Source organism: Lytechinus pictus, chromosome 8 (genome assembly GCF_037042905.1).
Source record: "Lytechinus pictus isolate F3 Inbred chromosome 8, Lp3.0, whole genome shotgun sequence".
Classification (NCBI taxonomy): domain Eukaryota; kingdom Metazoa; phylum Echinodermata; class Echinoidea; order Temnopleuroida; family Toxopneustidae; genus Lytechinus; species Lytechinus pictus.
Genome location: NC_087252.1, coordinates 28,927,805 through 28,952,251, shown reverse-complemented (window position 1 = coordinate 28,952,251; position 24,447 = coordinate 28,927,805). Strand labels below are relative to the sequence as shown.

General features: G+C 39.0%; 1 protein-coding gene across 1 annotated transcript in view; it reads right to left on the bottom strand.

The window, feature by feature from the left end:
• Positions 1-23,501, bottom strand: part of LOC129266573 (uncharacterized) — a 49,218-nt gene extending 25,717 nt beyond the window's left edge. Inside the window, exons 1-15 of the mRNA XM_064104191.1 lie at positions 23,493-23,501; positions 19,447-22,252; positions 18,203-18,282; positions 16,697-16,889; positions 15,751-16,093; positions 14,415-14,462; positions 13,355-13,470; positions 10,684-10,793; positions 9,162-9,260; positions 7,170-7,280; positions 5,819-5,956; positions 4,820-5,033; positions 4,193-4,306; positions 3,147-3,334; positions 250-1,791 (exon numbers count right to left, since the gene is read on the bottom strand). Coding sequence (XP_063960261.1) covers positions 250-1,791; positions 3,147-3,334; positions 4,193-4,306; positions 4,820-5,033; positions 5,819-5,956; positions 7,170-7,280; positions 9,162-9,260; positions 10,684-10,793; positions 13,355-13,470; positions 14,415-14,462; positions 15,751-16,093; positions 16,697-16,889; positions 18,203-18,282; positions 19,447-22,252; positions 23,493-23,501 — 6,111 coding nt within the window. The remainder of the gene's footprint in view (positions 1-249; positions 1,792-3,146; positions 3,335-4,192; positions 4,307-4,819; positions 5,034-5,818; positions 5,957-7,169; positions 7,281-9,161; positions 9,261-10,683; positions 10,794-13,354; positions 13,471-14,414; positions 14,463-15,750; positions 16,094-16,696; positions 16,890-18,202; positions 18,283-19,446; positions 22,253-23,492) is intronic.
• Between the last annotated feature and the right edge of the window lie 946 nt (positions 23,502-24,447).

The following is a 24,447-nucleotide window of genomic DNA, read 5'->3' as shown; positions in this document are numbered from 1 at the left end:
TTTAAGAATACTCCACCTTTTGTCTCTTCATTTCATTCCTATCTCTATAGACTCTTCTTAGACCTTGGATTCACCACCCGGTGTACCGTAAACCACTTCTGAAACTGTCCATCCCACCATGTAAACCTTCAAACATCCTTGTGATATCTGTTGGCTATTTATTCTACATTATATTTCATTCGATGAACAATATAGTACTTAAATGCTTTTGATATGTTGCAAAATATTAAAATTGGACCATATACATACCACTGATTTATAGTAGCCTGCCATCATCTTAGCTTTGACAAACTGGAAACTGGTTGGTTTAATTTCTTCATCTTTCTTCTCTTCCTCTTCTTCCTTTTTCCCTATTGCGATGGTGAGTACCTTAGCAGGTGTCTTACAAACCTCCTGCTCGGATTGTGTCGATGTCGTCACCTCCATCACTGCATCTGGAATGTCTGGGTCAATGTCAGGAACAGCTGCAGGAGAAACAACACCATCTTTTCTCTCCAAGTCAAGGGTACACGTAGCATCTGCATCTTCCTTCTCAAGCTTCGGAGACAACGCACCATCAGAAGCCACTTCTGCAGTATCCTCAAGGCTTCCTGTGGCATCTCCTGTAATAGCTGTAATGGAATCTTCACAAGTTCTTTCCTCAGTAGAGGATTGTTGATCCCCACCATCAGCATCATCCACGTCCATCTTTTCCTCTTTGACATCCGTATTTTCAACGTCGATGTCCACTTCTTCTGCAGCCGATGTCTCACCGTCACTGGCAGGGTAGGAGGTGTCCATCCTGGATTCACCAAGGGTTCCACCTGAACCATCCTGGTGAGCAGTGCCATGAGAGCCAGCTACACTGGAGTCATCAACACATTGAGGACCACTCACAACCACATCAGTCCTGTCTTTGGTTTCACTTATAGTTTGCACTTCAAGCTCCTGATCATCTCCAACTGCTGCTGAAGTAGATACAACAGCAGGTGATTTCAAGGTATCGTCATTGGTCATAGGAATATCCTCAGAACTTGAGGACATAGGTTGTGTAGTCCTTTCAGAATTGTCATCATCCTTTGGCACAATGCCATCCGGAGAGGCGTTCTCTTGTGATTTGTGTTTTGATGTTGATTCGACGGAAGATACAACATCCCCTTTAGCTGTAGTACTGAGAGACAACAACCCATCATCGGGCATCTGCTCTCTTTTCTTAGTCCTCAAAGCATCATCTTCTTCAATTATTTTTCCATCTTCTGAAACATTGGATTCACATTTATCCGCATCAAGAGCATGTACTGTTGGGAGTGCCTTCTCGACACCATCATCAGTTCTATCTGCATCCCTATCAAAGACAGGATGAATTTGTTCAACTGATCTTGCCTCAGAGCCTGCTTCCATGACAAGATCAACTTCAGCACTTTCACTCTTTAACCCATCTTCATCTTTTAACGTCCTATCAACATCAGCAGCATCTTCCCCAACCCTCTCAGAGTCTTTGCTATCTCCTGGACCTTCCGTATCTCCTCTCCCTGCGCCTTCCACAATTCCGGCGTGTCTCTGCTGCCGTCTCCTCCTCAGTACCCTCCTCACCGTCCTTCCTCTCCTAAATGAGTACGTTTCCTCGACATCATCCTGTGCTGAAGATGTTCCGCCATCTCCGCTTGCCTCTAAGCCCCTGTCTGGTGTTGGCGTTTCTCTCTCCAGAGACGATGCTTCGCTTGGAGCCGGTGATGCTGCGCTGTCTCTGGATTCTTGACCGGTGGATGACAGACGGGAATCCCCTTGATGGATCTTTCTCATGTACTTGAACTGCGATAAAGACAAAGACGAAAGTCAATCAAGGAAACTACTGGCAAAGCTATGAGATTAGGTTCAACCTTTCTTTGCATAAACACATTTTGATCTTACAATGGTGATATTGTGGAGAAAGACTGATGAAATTTCCACCCAAATGATTTCAAGTACAAACACAGAGTTGGCTATCTGAAGTATTTTGTAATACTTTATAGTTAAACAAGAAAGAACTATTCATTGTATGACATATATTTAGAGGCATTTCAATATGTCAAGAATTTAAGGATTAAAACAATGAAGCCAGACTCGACTGAAGCAACCACATGACAAAAATCTAAGATAGAAATAAGAGAGGTGGAATATCAAGAACAAGGGTTGGCCAAAGCTGCAAGAGTAAACGAAGGATGGCAAGAGGCGAGGGTTAAAATGTAGAAATGTAGAAATTAACCTTTACTCAGGGAGAAGATACTTGGATAAGAGTGTGAAGATAGATAAAGGTTGTAACTGTTATGGTTGGCAGTTTTACTCACTGGGCTTGAAAAGAAGCCAGGGCCCTATTACATAAAAGTTACCATTATGGTAACTTTGCCTTCAAATGGGAACTACAATGGGAACATGACCGAACAGCCAATCAAAATCAAGGATTTCATGGAGGATACCATTAGATGGCAAAGTTACTGTAATAGTAACTTTAAGCAATGGGGCCCCATGCTTTACAATTTGAAGCCAAAAAAAGCTTTGAAGGGGAAGATGTCATGGCCTAAAATCAGGCAAAAGCCTGAATAATGGCATCTCTGCATCAGGAAATTCATCGTTGTAGAAATTCAATACCCAAGATCATGCCACAGGGTTCAGGAGGGACGAAAACTGGTTGGTTTTCAGGGCTTAATTATCATTATCATATGAATTACTTTTTCAGTGGAGAAATCAGTATTGGGTGTGTGGATAAGATACAACATTGAGTGGTAGACAATACTGACCAGTGCAAACCATGGTTGTGACAACACTGAAGTGACGACACTTACCTTTTTCATAAATAATTCATTTTTAAATCTGAATGAAAGTCGCATGTCAACAACCAAATTTGATCTTACGAAGTGATGATCCCATATGTGGCTAGTGATATGACTTGTTCAATCAATTTTCTCCCTCTTTTTTTTTGAAGGGGGATGGGATAGATGATAATAATTATATTGGATATATATTTCTTGGAATACCAGAAATATTCCACTCATTAGGGCCAATATTCCACTCATCTGCGATTCGTGGAATATTTGCCTAAATTCTTGGAATGTCTCTATTTTTCCATTCTGAGCCATCCAATATAATATAATTATTGTTATTGGTGATCTCTCAATTTGATGACTTACCCTTCTATTTGGCCAGATAAGGTGACCGGCACTCTTGCAGTTGTAGAGAGCGTTGAGGACATTCACGAAGCCAGCCTGGAGCTCCTCATTGACCTCTACCTTCCATGGTGTTGGTTTATGTTTGGCGCAGGGTGGGCACCGGTACGGGACGGAGTCTGGCAACTCGGTCAGGATGCGGTACTGATCATCTACGAGGGAGATGCAAAAACAAAGAAGAAGTGCATTTTAGGTCCTGCAATTAACATAACATATTTTCCTTTCAAGTTGAAGAAGCAGTTTTTGAAAAAATTTAGTTGAAACCATAGTTGCATTCATACGGATTTCACAAAACCAAAATAGAGAATATGCAATATACATTTCAAAAGCATCGTTCTGCTGAAATTGCTTTAGCGATGTGAACAAAGTAGCTGCAATAAAGAGACCCAATTGATTAGGAATCATCTATGCCTGCCTTTCTGGGAGACCTGTCTGCAAACGAATGGCTCATGGTGGTTTGATAACCATTGTGGTGAAACGTCGTCTAATTCTGGGATTTGTGACTGCTTCTTCAGTCAAAACATGACGGATTATGGAGAGTGTGGGGGTGGCAGTGTCAACCACAGAGAAATTAGAAATCATTCATTCCAAAATCAGTAGCGTATGCAGGATTTTTGAAACGGAGGGGGAGGGTTCAAGTTAATCGAAAATTTGACAAGCCAAAAAAAAGAAAAAGGTTTTAAAAAAATCTAAGGGGGGGGGTTTGAACCCCTTCAACCCCCCCCCCCCCCCCTGCGTACGCACCTGTCCACAATCATTGAATATTTACCTGTGTTTCGGTAAGCTTTCGCTTCTGTCATGGTGCATCAGCAACAGCGCCAGCTACAACAGCTACGACGAAGGTCTGACGAAGCTTGCAGCCGAACAAGCGAAAGCTTACCAAAAAGCAGGTAGATTTTCATGATTGTGGTTTCTCATGTCTACACACCAATAATGAACCTTTTCAGTGAACCACAGAGAAAACTTTGAAGGACTAAAAAAGGACAAAAAAAGGAATGACTCAAACTTACCAGAAAGGTTTTCACACTTGGCGTGGACCCATCTACTGCAGTCTGCACATTGCATCATCTTAGACTCAAAGTCATCGTCTTCATAGCACTTCTTACACACAGGGCAGTAGTTACCTATCAACGAGAGAAAAACCATTGTCAATTTACTGAAAATTGAAGACATTCTCTTCTCAATTCGTATTTTAGCCATGGTTACATATTTTGTTTCCCTTGGGCACTTTAATAATTCATTGCCTTCTAGAAGAGTTTAGTTTATTTTAACCCTGTAAGGTCCAAGGGTGTTGGAGAAAATGCAGAATATGCTCTCAATGTTTTGCACAATATGTTCACAATGCAAAAAGCAGTTGCCACATTGTTCATTTCACTCTTTTATGCATCTTGTGCAACTTTTCAATAATTAAGCATAATTAGTATGTATTGACATTTTTTTGGTTGAGAAATTGGCATCACAGATTTATAGATTAAGTCGTGGACACCAATTTTAGTTGCGAGTTTGCATTGGACAGACAAGGTCTTAAGGGAGCGAACCGGCTCTTTTAGAATTCAACGTAAAACCTAAGGGAATTTCCCAAAGCAATAATCAATATATTTACTTATTAAAAATTGATGAGTAGAAAAAAAACATACCTTTCTCGAAGAGCTTCCCGCATTCTTGACAGTGCGAGAAACCATGCATCCACTGGGCTTTAGGATCGGAACCCGGAGTGGTAGCACCACAACTCTTACACTTCACACAGCGAGAACACACCCAAATCTTCCTTTTCTTAGATGGTTTTGTTGGGTAGTTAGGTCCAAGGCACTCGGCATGATAGCTGCAGTGGCACTTGTGACAGGTCAGCAGCTGGTAAAAACAAGAGGAATCATGACCGGAATACAATAGTTAACAACGACAGTAATATTTGGTTCTCGAAGCACCCGAGTCCGTCATATACGACACCCCTGGCGCTCCACAATTATTACTGACCGATCGACCAAAGTTTCCCATTTGGGGCTTGTGAGCACAACAATATTTTTAGGCTTCGTCATCATGTCGCAGTAAAGAAAGGAAACGGAAACATACACAATAGAAAGGATGCGAGTTCCATTTACTGGAGAGCTTGTGCGAACAGCCAGTACCTGCCGCACAGATAACGTTAGCACTAAAAGAGGCCCTGTTACAACCGGTAATGTCGCAGCAATGCCTAATGCCACAACGCGTTGGCTCAACGTTTGACATCACCATCCGAAAGATGTAACTGGGCTTACTATTGGCGCCCTGGCTCTGTTAGGCTAACAGCGTTTCTGTGAGGTCGGCACAGGTTTTTAGATTAAGATACATTTCGGTTTTCGCAAATAATTTACTCGTTGAAACAGTCGGGAGACTGAAACAAAAAAGGTTACAAAGTAATCATAAAGTGAGATTAGTGAATCTATGTACAAGGAGTGAAATAATTAGTGAATTATTCAATATACATGATACAGGCATATTGCAATACAGGGTATAAAGATAAAATTATCATATATATGCATAAGGGAACACGTTACAAAATAGGTCACAACTAAATTGATAGAAAAAGTGAGATTTTGAAGAAGCTAAGAGAGGCAATATTACTGAAAGAAACAATTTTTCATGTGTAATTTAAATACCTGGTCCTGGTGGTCACACACGTGACAGAACCGACAGTTCCGACAGCACCAGTTCTCCTTCTCGCCAGATAGAGGGCGCTCATCGTCTTCAAGGCAGAACTCGTGGAACGGCTCACAGCACACATTGCAATACACCAGCTACAAAAAGACAAAATGAAAAAGAAAAAAATATGAATGAAGATGATGATGATGATTCTCATCATTTTTATTAAGTCATATAATATGTTGAACACATGAATACATTTCATGGGAAGTAGAATGCAGAATTATTTGCTTCAAAAAAAAGAAATGCCTCGATATTAACCAAGGATGGGTATCGCATTTCCATTTATTCGAATAAAGGATAAAAACGCACTGTCCATTAAACGCTTTGCTCACGGGTAAAGGTAACATGGAGGGGGGTCGAACCCTAGACTTTCATGTGTCTCGTCAGGCGCTTTTGACCACTCGGCCACGGCACCTTCACATAATTGAATTTGACGAAAAGTGATGTATCTTCCCATGTGACCAACAATATATATACTTTTGACATGAAATGGGAGTCATTAACTATGTAAAAGAGAGAGATAAAGTTTGCAACAAACTTTGATTGGCCCATTTCATAAAACTTAATACAAGAACAAATTTACCTATAACAGTTAAAAGCTACTGAAATTCTGCTAACAGAGATGCCAAGTTGTATTTTGCATTTTCAGTATTCTTATCCCCCAAAATCAGTATTTTGACAAAAAAAATCAGTATTTTACCGTGTGAGATAAATATTTTGTATTTTTCCCCAAAAAAGTGTATTTCATAATAAAATGCTTGGCGCACTTGCCCATCACGGCGCTCAAGCTGCATGCAAGCTAAAATGTGCACTGCTCTTGCAGATGAAAAAAAAAAAACCATTGAAACTTGTGTATATCTCACCCTGGTTTTTACAAAATGATTGAAAAAAAAAACAAGTTACCTGAAATTACATTGATCTAATAACCATATTTGTGTACGTTTTATGAAATAGAGACATATAGAGATGATTTTTTCAATAAATTTCGATTTTATTTTATTTATTTTTTAATACAAAAAACATATTTTTTAAAGAAAAAACGTACTGCCATATTTTGGTTGCAAAACATACTAAATACGGAAAAATCGTACTACTTGGCAGCTCTGTACTAACCCATTGGCTGATTGTAAATTTGTGATAGAAAGTGGGCATTCTTTACTATAACAAGTCTTTATGAACGGAGCTCATAGCGCATTATGAATAATGGACTATTAGGGTTGTAAATCAGAGAGTGACACAGAAAGAAAACGAGAAAGAGAGAGAGAGAGAGGGAAAAAGAAAGAGAAAGGAGAATGGTGTACTTACATCATGTTTACCATTACTACCACACAGATAGCATATAGTCCTTGGGATCATAGGATCAGAAGAAATGATCACCATTCCACGTTTCCACGCCACAGTCATATCATAGTCATCCTGCAAAAGTCAATAGGAATAATTCATGGCTTTAACCCTAATTCTCCCGGGGGGGGGGGGGGGACATAATGGCCCCCCCTCAACAATTTTCGCGATATATCTGCTGCGCAAATTTTTTTGACCTCGCCGCTCACTGACTTTTTACTTTCAAGTCTCGCGCAAATTTTGATACCGAATTTGTGACGCCCGGGTGCGCGGTTACGACATTACGCAACATTATGTAAGTGCATGTCAGACCAAAAATTGCTCATAAAAGTGATTTCATGTACAAATCCAATGCAAATTGTGTATTTAGCCAAAATTCATAAATGTATCATTATTTCTACTTTTACTGATTAAACTTAATTAATTTTGCCTTGTTTATGATCTGAATTAAGTCTGGAACGATTTCCATCGAAAAACAATAACCGGGAGATTTAGGGTTAAAATGAGCAACCTTCCAAGAAAAATATTGTACGACGCCTACTTAGCTTGTTGAGCGAGAGCAAATGGGAGGCTGAATGTCAAACATTCATACCGTTGCACACGTACCGTCCATAATGTACCGTTGCACGGTCAGGAACTAGGAAACGTCACTATAAAAATTATGATCCAATGCATTGCGCTTAGAAACGCAGGTGCAATATGCAAAGGGCTTACTGGGTAAATACGCATTGCTGCTGCAGATCAGTTGAAGGCTTTTGCTTTTCGCTTTCAATAATTCTTTCTTATTTTCGTAGATTAACATAGGAAAATAGTGATTTTGTTCCTATTTTCCCTAATGTCTAAGGCATTGTAGAACACAAAGAGCAAATATCCTTATTCGTGCAATGGTGCGATTTTGCATTCGGTGAAAGAAAGAGACACTCTATTTAACTCGGCTACGCCTCAATTATTTCACCTTATGCAAAATCTTGCACCATCGCACTCATGCCTATTCGCTATTTGAATACTGTCCTTGAAAAAATGTGATCTGTAACAAACATTCAATCCTGGGGAGAGTTTTTCTTCAAAATTTTTCTCCTGACAACTTCAATTTTGATTGGCTGAGACGCACAGTTCTCATGGTAACTGTCGGATTAAAACATACTTCGTAGGATAAGCCATCTGACAAGTCCTTTCATGAAATACTCACCTTATCTGAAAGTGAAACTGAACATTTTGTCTTTTTAAATATTCTGGCTTTTGTAAACTGATTGAACAACTATGTGCATGTCATTTTTTGTTTTCTTTTTAAAGGAGAATGAAACTCTTGGAGCAAGTTAGCTTTTGTGAAAGCAGAAAAATCAAAGAATAAGATCAACAAAACTTTGAGTAAAATAGGACTAGCAATAAAAGAGTTATGAGCATTTGAATGTCGAGATCACTAATGCTATGGAGATCCTCCTATTGGCAATGCGACCAAGATCTGTGATGTCACACACGTACAACTCTCCCATTTGGACACTGAAAATATACCCCAAAACATCTCTTTTTGCTCATTCTAATCATATGACAAACGATTCATCAATGATATAATGTTGCGAAACCTCTGTACTTGTCATCTCATAAAGAGAACACCTCACCTTGTGGTAGACTCTATAAAAGTGAGAATATAAGTGAAATAAGTACTAAAGTAATGAGGGAGTTGTACGTGTGTGATATCACAGATCTTGGTCGCATTGCCGTTGGGAGGATCTACATGGCACTAGTGATCTCAATATTCGAATGCTCATAACTTTCTTATTATTCATTCAATCTTCCTCAAACTTTCAACAATATGTTTCTTTGATTTTTCTCTTTGATATGGATTCAGCTGGTTTCAAGGGTTTCATTCTCCTTTAACAAAAGGTGAATTTGTATTCATTCTTTAATATCTACATCTTGACTGGACAGAGCAGAAACAACCGTTATTCTACTCACCTTGAAGTCTGTCTTGATGAAATGTTTGCCAGGAATCTTCTTAGAAAACTTGACTGTCCGGAGCGGCTTAGAGCTGGCATCAGACTTCTCATCTTTATCCTATAAACATAGATACAATCGAGAGGCCAATTTAATTATGTGCTAAGAATGAAATGAAGATTGAATTCATTTAATTCTTCAATATTAAAAAGCATTTACCTGAGTCTTTTATTAATAGCACGCACATATATTAAAGAGTCCATTTAAGGTATGAGAACAAATTGATGTGAAAGTTGAATTTGTTTTATTCTTCATAAAAAACCCATTTAGATAAGAAAACTTAAACTTAGCACACACTCTCAGTCACATTTGAGCCCGGCTCACACTATGCGATCCGGTGCGATGTGATTTTCAAGATATAATTGATATACTTGATATAATTGTGCTAAGGATGAAATGAAGATTGAATTCATTTCATTCTTCAATAAAGCATTTCCCTATTACAGGGGTGTGAGTGGTCACAAATAAAAAGATCTGAAAAAAGTTGAAGAGTGTTGATAAAGCTGAAAGAGCTCCCATACTTTTTGTACAGAGGAGGGCCAAAAATAAGCTGAAATTAAGCTGAAAATCAAAAAAAAAAAAATCTGAAATCAGATAAAAATCTGAACTCTCACACCCCTGCTATTAGAGTCTTTATCAATAGCACACACATATTCTCAAGAGTCCATTTAAGTTATGTGATCACATTGATGTGAAAGTTGAATTTGTTTTATTCTCCATAAAAAACACCATTTACAAAAAACTTCTACATAGCACACACTCTCAGTCACATTTAAACCCGGCCCACACTATGCGATCCGGTGCGATGTGATTTTCAAGAAATTGCATTTTGCATTAAACATAAATGTTCCAAGAAGTAAAATTATTTCATATAAAGTTTGGCAGGACGTTAGGAATACTGAAATCATATAATTACTTTGTGGCAAGCCCTGTGGTCGGAGTAAAGTCCAAATCGGTTTAAAATCGCAGCCGACGATGACGTCATTACGATTTGGAATTGAATTTGTTTTTATTCATTCAGGGAGGCCTGGACTGAATTTCAATTTCAATAGTCCTACCACTATTCTGAACTCTGATCCGTATGATATTATTACTTGGAATGCCATATCAAATATCACAATTTCTTTGAAATTCGGATCGCAACGAATCACACAGTGTGAGCCGGGCTTAACATACAACAAGGATAATATGATGGTGATAATGTTAGGGCCGAACAGCAAATGAACGTAAAGTGAGATTTCTGAGAAATAGCGCTCGTTCAAGGACTAAACTTTGTGTCATGTGACCCGGAATTCAAAACATTGGAAAAGGGGAATTTTAATGAGAAGATAAAATGGATTGAGTGCACAGTTTGAATAGGATAGGAAAAAAAAACTTGATTTAAATTGACTTCTGTGCCGTTGCCATTGCAATTACAATAATGGCAAAGTTACCATAAGTCCTTTGAAAATTGGGCCCCTGATCTCGATTTGGTCCAACTTACCCCTGTTTGGCCTTTCTTGTTCTTTGGGACCAGGGCTAGTCCAGTGGGTAGATCTCCTCCAGCTCTCTTGATTCTTGCTCCAGCTGGTCTAACTTTGGGGACAGCTGGAGCTAGAAGGACAAAATCATTTCAAAGTGGTTATTGTTGATGTTTTAATTTAAAGGTATTAAGAATTTAGTTGCAGCAAACAATCATTTCATGAGAAAGTCTTTAAAATCAAGATGAATATTGTTATAGTTCTAGATCAATACATTAAGCAAACTCAACTTTGTGAAATCTGAGATAAAAATCAATAACTTTGAAGATCACCAACACAGAAAAGCATATGTGGGACAGTGTATTAATACTGCTTGGAAAAAAACCCAGACATTTTGATAGAATACCATACTTATTTTGCTAATTTTTCAGCATTACACATATTCTTTCTGAGCTGTTTGGAACATACAAACCACTTTGGTGGTCATTTTATTGGATTCTATTCAAACTCAATTTGATACCATCACCACAACTGGCATTTATTTTCACACATTTTTTTGTAAACACTGCATATATACAGGTTTCACATTATCAATATCATCATAATTCAACTTATCACTTTAAGATTTTCTACTTGCTAAGGAAGAGCAGGAGTTCATGTCAACAAGTTTGATTTCATAAAGGCCTCTTTTGTCTTCCTTCGTGTGGTCTTTTCATATAGGTTTCACTACATTTTGAATGACATTTTAAAAGTTTTCCTAAGGGCCTATTCACACGAGAATATTGAATCATCATTGTGATGATGATTGCAATTCGTCTGTAGAATCATTGTACCATTCACACGTTCACTCGAAAATTGTGATTTTAATTCGAATTCCTGAGCGAAGGTGGTATTGTGTCCTTGGTGACTTGTCAATCAAACCCAATCAAAGCACTGCATCGCCAAAAACAAACTACGATGAGTGCATGACAATTGTATTATCTGCAGAAGTGCTTGAAAGGTCACGTAAGCTCCACCCCTCAAAAGATGTTTTGGAGGTCAACCCTTTCTGACATAAAATTCGTACCATAATTTGAATGAAACTTAACTGGAATTCACCTCCAGAGTAGAATTTGAATTCGTGATTGGTTTCACACGTGCTAAAAATTCATCATTAGAATTATTTTTCACTGGAATCAGCATTCAAATTACGATTTTGGTACCGTGTGAAAGAGCGGTTTGTATATCTGCTAAAACAAGGGGCAGCATTTAATTCATCAAAGTGTATTTTATAGGGACAGTAATTCCTCCTTTGTTTGGTTTATAGGCAGGCTTTATATGGCGGTTAATACAAAATTTTCGAGCTGCATATACACGTTTCACTTTTTTATATCGTCACTGACAATAATTTGGTTTTCCCCTTTGGTGAAAAAGAGCAGCAGCTAATTTTAATAAGTTTGATGTCATAAAGTCCACTTTTTGTCTCACTTGGATGGTCTTAGCAGGTTTCACTTGTATTTGAATAACCCATTTGGATTTGCTCTACTTCCTAAAGAGCAGCAGTTTATATTAAAGGAGAATGAAACCTGTAGAACAAGATAGCTTGTGTGAAAACAGAAAAATCAAAGAAACAGATCATTGAAAGTTTGAGAAAAATCAGACAAACAATGAGAAAAATATGAGCATTTGAATATTGTGATCACTAATGCTATGGAGATCCTCACATTGGCAATGCGACAAATATGTGTGATGTCACTTGTGAACTCTCCCCATTACTTTAGTACATGTTTCACTTAAACTGCCTCTTTTATCACATATATCAGTAGATCATGTATTTTTTTTTATAGGAGGGCATGTAATACAGATATTTCCAGTATACATCATAGATAAAGAGTTTGTATCACAATAAGAAAAGGCAAAAAGAGACATTTTGGGGGTATTTTATAGTCCTTCAAAGGGAAAGATGTTCACATGTGACATCACACATCTTTGTCGCATTGCCAATGGGAGGATCTCCATAGCATTAGTGATCGCAATATTCAAATGCTCATAACTTTCTCATTATTTGTCCGATTTTTCTCAAACTTTCGTTGATCTGTTTCTTTGATTTTTCTGTTTTCACACAAGCTATCTTGTTCCAACGGTTTCCTTCTCCTGTAACAAGTTTGATTTCACAATAACCCCTTTTGTTTTCTTGGGTGGTCTCTTTACAAACAGGTCATCATCACATGTTGACTTACCCTTCTGTGGTTTCTCAACTGACTTGGTTTTCTGCTAAGTACCCATTCCCCTAGGGCAGTAATCTAAATATAACCCAGGTAGTATATTGTTTTATGTCCTCATGAAAGAAAAATATAATTCAAAATAAAACTTTTGGAAAAAATGACATTTTAGCCATAATATGCATAGGAGTACATGGAAGAGTAGTCCTTGCCCTACATCACTATGACATCCCATATGCGGCCAATTTGAAGTCTCCATGGGTATAGTGATTACCAATATTTACAACTTTTGAAAATTCATAACTTTCGTGTTGTTTGTCCAATATTGTTCAAACTTTCACCTATCAACTTGTCTGATTTTTCTTTTCCTTGTAAAAACAAGTTTTTATTTGGGTTGGATTCCCCTTTAACAAGTTTGATTTCACAATGACCCAGGTTTGTTTTCTTGGGTGGTTGGTCTTTACAAACACGTCGTCATCACATTTTGACTAACCCTTCTGTGGTCTCTCAACAGGCATAGGAGGAGGAGCATTGGTCATTCTTCTCAAGGCTTTCATCTGCTTCATTCTCATCATCTTCATCTTCACCAGATTGTGACACTTACGGTGTCTGAAAACAAACCAATCCAAATTGTAATGGCCGTTAAAGGCAAAAGACCGTAGCTGCAGCAAACAATGATTTCGTGAGAAAGTCTTTGAAATCGAGGTTAATTGTCAAAATATTATCATACACCTAGATCTGGTACATTGATGTAAACTTATCTTTGTAAAATCATGAAATCTTAGCTCAAAATTGATAATCCTGATGATCTCTCTAACACAGAAAAGTATATATGGGGCAGTGTAGTAATATTGCTTTGAAAATAACCGACATTTGATGAAATTCGGTGCTTCTTTTGCAAATTTCTCAGCATTTTTTCTTCCAGAGCTGTTTGGGACATACTTTTTATTTTTAACTACACAATTTGATGGTAATTTCATTGGATTCTGTTCGAACTCATATTGAGATCGTTACCACAACTGGCATTTATCTAAAAAGCTTAGACAAAAGTTCAATAATATGATCTTTTCTGGATTAGCATATTGTAGGTGGTTTGTAAAATCATTTATAAATGTAAGATGAACAAACTGGTGTTTGTAGCATTGATCATAAAAATCTTAGCCCAGGGGGGCCAATGCTACTGCAAGGTAGACAACACGCTCATACAAAAAAGCACATGAAGAGTTGTTTTTCACTGCTCAAAGATGTACATGCTTACATCAAAATGGGAATCAACATTACCAAATCTGAATACATGCAAAAGATATACATTTCTCCCTATCATGGAAATGGAATATTTGATGCATTGTTTAGGGTAGAGAAAACATGACAAAATGCTTGATTTCAGGGAACTCTGAGATCAAAAGATGATTCCACGTTTAGGGTCAAATTTGAAAGTCCATGTACAAGTATGGACTCCACATCGTAATGATAGTGCCGTCTCACAGCATCTTCCCTCAATCCCCCCTACCCCCCCCCCCTTCCCCTCCCAAGGAATCTTTGCCTGTACTTACATGCACGCTTGCTTCTTGGTACCAGGGCCACCATACTTAGGTTTGTCACTGGAAGAAAAAAATGAAATACGAAGATGAGAAAAAAATATTAATTATGTGAGAGAGTATCAAAACACGGCTTAGAAACAGCCGTCATTGTTAACCAATACTTTAGGGATGCCAGTGGCATATGGCTCACGGGCCTGAAATTTTTTTTGAAGGAAGACTATGCGTGCGTTGCACACAACGCCAGTGCGAAACACATGCGCAAAGTCCCATCGGCTAGGGTCCCTTGAAAAGTGCAAGCTCTAGATGCCCTCTCTTGCAATCTGGGCATATCTGAGGAGGTCTTTCTTCCTCAAATCTAATCATATTTTATCAGTAAATCTGATATATTTTGTAAGTAAGAAATTGCATGCCGTTAACTAACAAGTTAGTTTGGCTTCATCCAGGTCTCTCTACGAAAATCGCATACGATTTCAGTCATTTTGAGATATATGTGCATGCCAATGCATAATGAACATAACGTACTATGAATACATCACTGGATTAAGACACAAGAAACAATTGGAGGAGTCTAATTTTTGTTTTGGCTGTCTCGTAATTTCCTTGCTTTTGTTGTTGTTTATTCTCTATATTTTCCGACTAATTGGCAGTGGAATCATAGGAAAAGGCGGACAATTACTGACATAGCTGGGTTTCATGGTAAAAAAATGGATTTTGGCTATAGTCGGAAAACTGGCATCCCTGAGCCTTGGGTCTTCACCTCACCTGCATTGGTAAAGAGGGACCTAAGAATTTCTATTACTCCCCTATCACTGACAATAGATCCAAGGCAATTATATAAAAATAAACAAAATTCCTTAAGGACTTTCTGCAAGGGCAGCTAAAATAAATTTGGCCAGACAGCTTTTTTCATCCCTAAAATGTTAGCCTATATTCTGGGCACAGCCTGCTGCCTTTACCTTCGTCTTTACGATTACGCACAATTTAAGCAATACGTCTGATCAAAAGACTACAAACCATGGCACCAGCGCTAATACACTCTATTCTTGCATTAGATGCTTCCTTTATATCACTAGAATTCGGTGAAGGGTTTTTTCATCCAAAAAAGTACGAGAACTGCCAGTGGACATTCTATGCAACTAACGCAAGACCAGAGTGTGTAGGCTGTTGCTTCACAGCCACGGTTCATAGTCATCAGAAGTATTACTGACGTTTTGTGTAAACAGCATTAGACTCATAAAGGCAAAGACAAAGCTGCAGCCTAGATCATAGACTATTGAAATGTCCCCCAAATCATCCTTGTGTATCTTTATATACAGTTTTGATGATAATATTATAATTAATAACTTACAGGCAGTTAGAACACTTCTCACAATCCGTCTTCCGCAAGCATGCCGAGCACACCCCGCATCTTGATCGTCTTTTCACGTTTGCTTCCTCTACAACTGGCATCGGCATGAAACCCATCTCTGGTATCTGCTTGGGAACCTTCTTCGGCCTCGAAACTTTCCCCGGCTCTCTCTTGGCGGTGAAGTCATCCATGTCCATGAAGGTGGGTTCCTCGTCCACGTTGATAAATCCGTCCATGGCCCGTTTCTTGGCAGTCGGCTTCCGTTTTCGCGCCGATAGACGAGGAGACGCTTCGTTGCTGGGGTACTCGCCTTCCGAACCAGATTCCGTTTCACTGTTCTCATCTAAATAGTCCAAGGAAAAAAATGGCAACAGTAATAATTTCAGTGTCAAAGACACATCGCTAAATAAATTGAAAGCGTTTACATAAAGTGGACACAAAAAGAAGCACACACACAAAAAATCCAAGGCCCTCATATTGTTTGTAGTATTTTAGATGGACACAATAAATCGGTATCACCATCCAGAAGACCCATTCCTTATGATAGAAAAATCTCAATTTTCATGAAATATCAATTTTTTAAATGACTACTCTTTTCATGTAGCTTTCAGAGATATTCATGGCAAGTTCATTTCAACCATTTGTTGTTTTCATTGTATTGCCGATTTAGAGCATCAGCTTGCATTCAACCACTTTTGAGGAATAATGCTATAAAATGCACTGAAAATAGTACCGGTATCACATTCTTGTCAATGCATTTATCTCTTTCTAATCATATTCCATATGTGATTATTAGCTGTACTTAACAGGATTTGACCTTTGACACTGGCAAACTTACCACCACTAGTAAACAGTTTCGTCCACTCCCTCATTGGTAGAGCACTTATTTGATTACTACACACCGTACCTTTACGGGACTTGACCTTTGACCTTTATGCAAACTCACCATCACTCGTAAACAGCTTTTTCCTCTCCTTGATTGGGAGAGCACTCAGTTTGAGGCTGTCTTGGCTGGCAGGCACCGGTCCTTCGAATCGGGCAGGTGAGTACCCCAAGGCGACTGATGCCCTCCTACATACATGCTTGATGCGAGGTCCGCCTGACTTAGCAACGCTGCCTACTATGACTTCATTGGCAACCTACAATGTACAGAGATGGTCAAAGGTGGAAACACTGTCAACTAATGTTCATAACACTCAAATCAATAAATTGCCAATAAGCTATTGTTGTTTCATCATGACTTTATTCAAGTTCAAAGACACTGATATAATATAAATATACATAAAGAGACCAGGTCCACCGTTTCCAAACCAAACAAATGGCAGGTCAATGCATGGATTACAAAACAAGTAACACGTACCAATATAGAAAATTATTTAGAGTAACATAAATGCAGGAAAATAATCAATTAAAGCTGTCGTTGATATCACGTTGAAAAACAAAAAATTCATCAATTTTCCTAAATTAGAGTTGGATATGTAAATGGAATTAATTAATTATTGCACATATTTGAAATGTACAGATAATATTACGAGATGTGTTACGTATCCAATTTCCAAATATTGCATATCAAAAGTTTAAAAATGCTGCGGACAGCTCAAATATTCTAGTTTAGAGACATACCATAACTAGCAAGCTTCTTTTGCCTCCACATGAATTAAGAGACTGATTCCGATAATATGAGGTTTCAATCCTTACCACAATTCTAAAAAAATACAGCTTTTTCTGATCTGTCCTCCAAATTGTTTAAATTTTGATATATAATTTACCAAAACTAATAGCTCACTGATCACTTGAAAGTGGCAAATTGAAAATACTGAAGCGTACTCTTTTGTTAAATTCAATAGCAACACCATTAACACATCAATTCCAGATAGCCTTAATATTTTTTCTGTAAGACTCATTAGGGATTTATGGATATTGTCACAAGATGCTTATAAAAAAGTTATAAAATGGAACATGGTTTCCCCAACCCTGCCTCTCCCTTTGGGTAGGATTTGAGAAAAATAGCAAAAGAGAGTTAGGAAAAACAAACTCTGAAAGAATATGTCAGATTCTTCACTCAAAATGAAAAATTATTGTAAGGCAATGAATCCTGGGCCCGTCTTACAAAGAGTGGCTACTGATCTGATCAATCGCAACTATGGACGGCCAGCAAAGTCAACATCTATTATGCACGCTTGTTCAAAATATTTTCTAGCTATGATGTATATTCATGCATTCATTATTTTCTTGAAAATTCACTGTGCTTCTCTTTGCATACAAAGGACATTGTGCACATTTCCTGTAGAAAAAATTATGACACTGAATGATTTCCATAGAGTTATGATTGATCGGATCAATCGCAAGTCTTTGTAAGACATGGCCCAGTTTGGCTTTGGCAGGAGAATTGGGGGGTGGCTCGTGGTCCCGGTATTCCCCCCCCCGCATTCACCATCATTTATAGTCCTACCTGGTGTTTGTTGACATTAGACGCTTCCGTCTGATCTGGAGACATATCGGCTTCAAGGGCATCGGCCATCTGACGGGACACTGAAATACAGATCATCACAATAAACAATCTCAAGGTACTTCATTAAAGGACAAGTCCACCCCAACAAAAACTTGATTTGAATAAAAAGAGAAAAATTCAACAAGCATAACACTGAAAAATTCATCAAAATCGGATGTAAAATAAGAAAGTTTTAAAGTTTCGCTTCATTTCACAAAACAGTTATATGCACATCTCGGTCAGTATGCAAATGAGGGAGCTGATGACATCACTCACTCACTATTTCTTTTGTATTTTATTAAATCAAATATGAAATATTTTGATTTTCTCGTCATTGTCATGTGTAATGAAGTCTTATTCCTCCCTGAACACGTGGAATTCCATTATTTTAACATTTTGTGGTTCAGGCAAGGAGGTCCTAATCGTCAAATTCATAAAAATTGAAATATTGTGAAATTCAAACAATAAAAAACAAAAGAAATAGTGAGTGAGTGACATCATCGACTCTCTCATTTGGATGTAACTGGCTCGTTCACATAACTATTTTGTTAAAAATAAGCGAAAGGGGGGGGGGGGGCACATTTTCCCAAGAAATTTGACAAGCCAAAACATAACATAAACAAAATGAAAAGGTCCATGCTTTCAAAAGGGGGGCACAATTGTGTTACAACAGCATATTTACATTACAAAGTTTGATTATGCCTCTCAAAAGGGGTGGGGGGGGGGGGGGGCATGGGTCGGATGTGCCCCCCCCCTGGATCCGCCAGTGATGGCAACTGTTTTAGAAATTCACTAGTGATACTGAAGACAGGCGAATGCACAAAGTCCAATCACTATGGACCACAGAAGTCTAAATGACTACAGGGAAATTTGATTCGGAATAAGTTATGCACAATCTGTTCTTCAAAAAAAAAATTGGTTCAACTAGAGTGAATATTTGACCTATGGGAATACGACTAGGAAAGTTTACCAGGTGGGTGTATCATAGAACTGTTGGTTATCTACAAATGACTTTGCGGAAGACTGGTGACCCATTCTTGTGATACCTTTTATATCCCTAAGTAGCAGACTTGGCACCCAGGAACGTGTTACAGTGGCACAAGAAATTGTAACTTTGAGAACAGATATATGAAAACACCCACCTGCAACAAATTTTCTAACAGGGCATGAGAAGTATTGTAGAGAAAAACAGTAGATTGTCTTACCTGTATCTTGCAAAGTTTTGTCTGCAGGGCTAATGAGCTTGTCATGTAGAATGCTCTTCAGCTTAGACGGGCTTTCCTTCTCGTCCTTGGAGGCATCTCCTAGCTTCAGTTTCCTTGCAGCGGACTTCTTCAGCTTCACGCCCTTGCCTTTCTGCTTCCGTTGCTTTGCCTTAAGGAGCAGCTTAGAAGAGGCGTTCTTCTTTCGCAATGTCTGGTCTTTCTTGCCCGAATCTCCCATACCGATTCCTGCCTTGTCTTCTTCCCTTGCACCTCCTTTTAATTTCTTCTTTTTCTTTTTCTTTTTTAGCTTCAACCGCTCCTCCCTTGTGAGCGGAACACCCCCAACCTGTAACTCGACAGACGTTTTGCTCTTCTTTTTCTTCTTCCTTTTCTTCAACGCATCCTGTTGACTGTCGTACAATGCAGAACCCATAGTGAGCAACCGTCGCGAGTTCGGGGAGAGACCAAGACTGTCACCCCCTAGTTCAACGCCAACAGGTTCCTTAACCTCCAGAACGGCAAGGTCTTCCTCTTTCCCAGCGTCTTGGTAAGCCTTTTGTAGCATACGTTTATATTTCGCTATTCTCCATCTCGAGTTCACTATCTTGTTATTTAACTTCATCCTTTCATTATCAGCATCAGATAGCTCTAATCCTTGCTTCAGCCTCCTCTTAAGAGCCCTAAAAGAAGGCATTCCTTTTTCAATGGGAGTCTTCGCACGCTCTTGGATATTCTTAATATACTCCTCCTTCTCATACAAGAATTTTTTCATGAGACGCTCACATTTAAGTTCTAACTGTTTTGCTTTTTCTTCCTTCGTCAATTCCTGCTTCACCTCTTGCTTCGCCTCTTGCTTTACCTCTGGCTTCTTCTTTGTCCGAGGACTGGAGCTTGCTGCACTTACCCTCGGGCTAGCATCCCCTCTCGGACTTGTGCTACATGGAGTAGCGGGATTGACGTCAACCGGTCCATCCTCATTAACTAACTGAACTTCGCTTTCTGACTGAAGTCTCTTTTCAGCTCTTTGCTTTGACCGTTGGATGGACTGTCGTTCGCTACTTATTCTCTTGTAACAATGCAACTTCTCATTCTCCTTTTCGGTGACTTCCATCCCGGACTTGACTTTCTCGAGGATCTCGTTGACACTTGGCAGGCCATCGATCCTCCCACGGACATGCATAAGCTCTTCTCCCGTCCTCATGGATTGAAACAACACCAGAGGGGATATCCTCAGAGCTCTTGTCTCGCCTTCATCCAATGCCTCCTTCTTGACAACCTTCTTGTAAACAGCTTTCAAATGTTGCCACTTTGGTTCTGGAGTGCTCAACAACACTTTCTCCTGCGAGCCTGTCAGGGTTATTCCATTCTTGACCTTTGCACTGATCATACTCAACATCCTGTTTGCCTCCTTCCGCTGCCTGCTCTTGCTCTCTGCTTCACTTTCATTTTCAGTTTTCATCTCATGATCAATTTTCTTAGGTGATATATTCATGGATTTCAAAAATTCATCTTGGAAAGAGTGTGCCTGTTCTTCCTTCTCCTTAATTTGGGATTTCTTCTTCTTCTCCTTCTTCTTCTTCTTCTTCTCAATGTCTTTAATGAAAAGTTCATTCTCATCCGACTTGCGTGCCTTTGGTGGTTTCTTGACCTTGATAGTGGTGATCTCTGGTGTGGGAAAGGCCTGTGGCGTTAAGAAAGAACCATCTAAATCTGAAGGAACATCGGACCAATCACTGTCCTGAGCTGATGATGGTGGCGAAATCAGACTGGAAGCGAACTCTTGCTCAATAAACCTTTTTGTTGGTTTGATCACCCTGGAGGAACGAGAGCTAATAACTGGCATAACGAACCCTAAGCTTGGCTTTGGAGGTTTCGGAGTCTTCTCCTCGATCAACTTCAACTTTTTCTTTGAGAGCTTTGCCTTTTTGGATGGAGGGGTAACTTTCCGATGAAGGAAATGCAGGTCGACCCCTTTCATGTCCATATCTGCAAGCTTGCTGGAGCACTTGACCGATCGCTTACCAGGTGTATCCGACCCAAATACTTGCTGATTCATTTTCGATGCGCCCTTCGCCTTTTTCACAAGCTCCATGGCTTTTGACAAATTGACCCGTTTGGATTTCGGCACACAAATAACTTTCCCTCCCTTGTCGAATGTTCCATTTTGAGCTTGAGCCATCAATAATTTCTTCTTCTCCCAAGGCTTGAACTTGACGGGAGATGTTTCAGACTTCTTTTCTCTTGCTTTCTTCAATAATAGTTGGGCCTTCTCCATCTTTGTCTTACCCCGCCAAGGTACCATTGCTTCTTTCCCTTGAAGTCCACTTTTGGCCTTCTGCTTCGGCATCATAAACGGCAATCGGATCTTCCCTTCGGCCTTCCCTCCAACCTTTGTAAAAGTGGCTTTCGGAGACCTGGGTGGCCTGGGCTCCTTCGGCGGGATAAGCTTTGGTCGAACAACATCCAAACCCTTAACCATATCTCTGTAGGACAGCCGACCAACAGATCTCTTTTCCCGGTTACCACCCAAAGAGCCATTCTTGAGCTTCTGTATTCTCCCTTCCACGACCCTCGAATTCTTTATCTTGTACGGTTTAGCCGTGTTCCATTCTCCTCTCCTCATCTCTGCGCAGGAATCTCCTCTGGTATAGTGACTCTCTTTTCCCGCTCGGCGTCCCATGATGGGCCAAGAACCTTTGATGTTCTTGATCTTTGGCGACTCTTCTTCCTTCTTTGTCCATTTCTTGCGTTGAGGTGACCGTAATTCTCCAATCTCAGAAGCTGTGAAGCCTTGGAAATCATCCTCCTGCAAATGAAAATAAAAAAAGGTATAAGTGAACTACATTATCAAAACATAAATTCACCTTAATATTATTAGGAATTTTTTCCTGATATGACTCATGACTTTATATATGACTTTAATATGGCAAATCCTCTTTGATCCTGGGTGTATCTTTTTTTTACCTTAGTCATTTCCAATTTTATCATTTTATTAATCAACTAGGAACGTACTTGTAGTTCACAGAATAAAATTACAAGACAAGACAATTGCAAAACTACTGTACAATGAAGAGTACAAACAAGTTCCTTACACCACAATAAAACAAACACACGCACACCAACACATCCACAAAATAAACAAGAAACCACTGAATAATTTCTTGAACTTGTATTTGAGACATGTTATTTCATAAGGCAATTTAGAATAAATGTCAAGTCAATTAGATCCATGCCATTATGATTTTTTTCTTATTCCTCAGAAATAAATCATGTTATAGAACAGATCTCATAAATTCTTTTAAAGGGTGTACAGGTATCAGTCCAATTTTTAGAATTGAAATAAAAGTTCATTGGTTGTTGGACTTTATAGAACAAATTAGTGCATAGAATAATCTGGGAATGGAAGCACGTGAAGGAATAATATACGTAGTTGAATTCATATTCATGTCTTGTCCTTTGGTAATTTTCATTGCTCAACAAATGGAGCACATTATTAGAAGCTCCATGCACAATGTAAGCCCTCTCAATCTTATAGCAGCGCATGACACTGGCACCGGGCCGACAGTCCCAGACCGGTAAAAATTGCTTTTGGGCCAGTAACTTTTCAGAAATAGATTTACTGGTCCGACATGACCAGTAAAAAATATATCAAACTGATACATGTAGATATTTTCCTCTTTTTTTGTAAATTATGAAAATGGCCGCTCTTGCGTCTCAAAAATGGCTCTCTAAAATTGAGAAATGGCTCTCATGAATAATTTTTTTTTTTTTTTTTTTTTTTGGGGGGGGAACATTAAGCAGTAAAAGACAGCAATATAAACTCAGGCCTTTTTTATGTGTTTCTCTATTTTGGGGGCCCAGTAAATTTCAGGTTCGACTGACCAGGAAAAAAAAAAATGGGTATCTACTGGTCCGACATGAAAAGCTTTGACCAGTAGAAAAAAAAAGGTTAGTGTGGAGCCCTGCTTTACATGTAGGCACAATTATACCCTTGCTAAGGACTTCTCCACATGTAATAAACGAGTGTATTGCATCATCCCCCTTACCCAAATCATGTTTCTTCTACAGAACAGAACAAATATCTCAGGAACTGGGGGTATGAAAAATTTAATATTTTCAGGGGCTATTTTCTTTTTACACTTTGGGTTGATCACTGAATTTTGGGGCAATTTCTTTCATTTCAAGTACCAGCAATTATGCAGTAAACGCAAATATCATTCTACCGTGAATATGTGGAATGCTGAGTTTCTAACTTTTCATGAATATTGTATTTGACAGATCTATGGGCGATTCTGGAAAACATAGTCACCCCAATAAATGCCATTTTGGGGAATTTATGGGCAATTTGGGTCATCATGAGGGCTAAATCACCAGTCACCCTAATGTTTATCCTACGCAGTCTGTAACTGACCTCTTGACCATCCTTACGCTTCTCATCCACTCTCTCTCTCTCTCTCTCTCTCTATCTTTCTTCTAATTTTTTAAGCGTCTTCTTTCTAGGCATACAGTATCGCTCGAAATAAAGTTGACACCATTAACGGACGTAACGCCGCACCGGCCCGTACTGCGTTTATTTTTTCATTAACGTTCACGCGCGTTATTGCCAGCGCGGAAGGATATCAAACAAAAACCAAAAAAAAAGTACCTCGTAGACGTACGTCGCATTATTATCGCGATAATAGCGCAATAAACAGGAAGATTGTCATAATAAGATGAATCGGCGCGCCGATGTTTTACTAAAACCTCGTGTAAATATCTTGAAATTTACTACCCTCACGGAGATCGAAATCCAGGAAATCCAAGGGTGTCGATTTGGGTTGATTAACGGTGCGCTAGTTGACAAGTCAACTCAAGCCGTCTCGGAGGAGGTGACTTGGTTTGGCCAGACTTCGGAGATGCCAGAACACTCGTCGTCTCGTGCCATCATGAGAAAGCTCGATCCGTTCTGATTTGGAGTTCAGTTGTTTTCCCCATGATTCATTAATATACTCGTTTTAACTA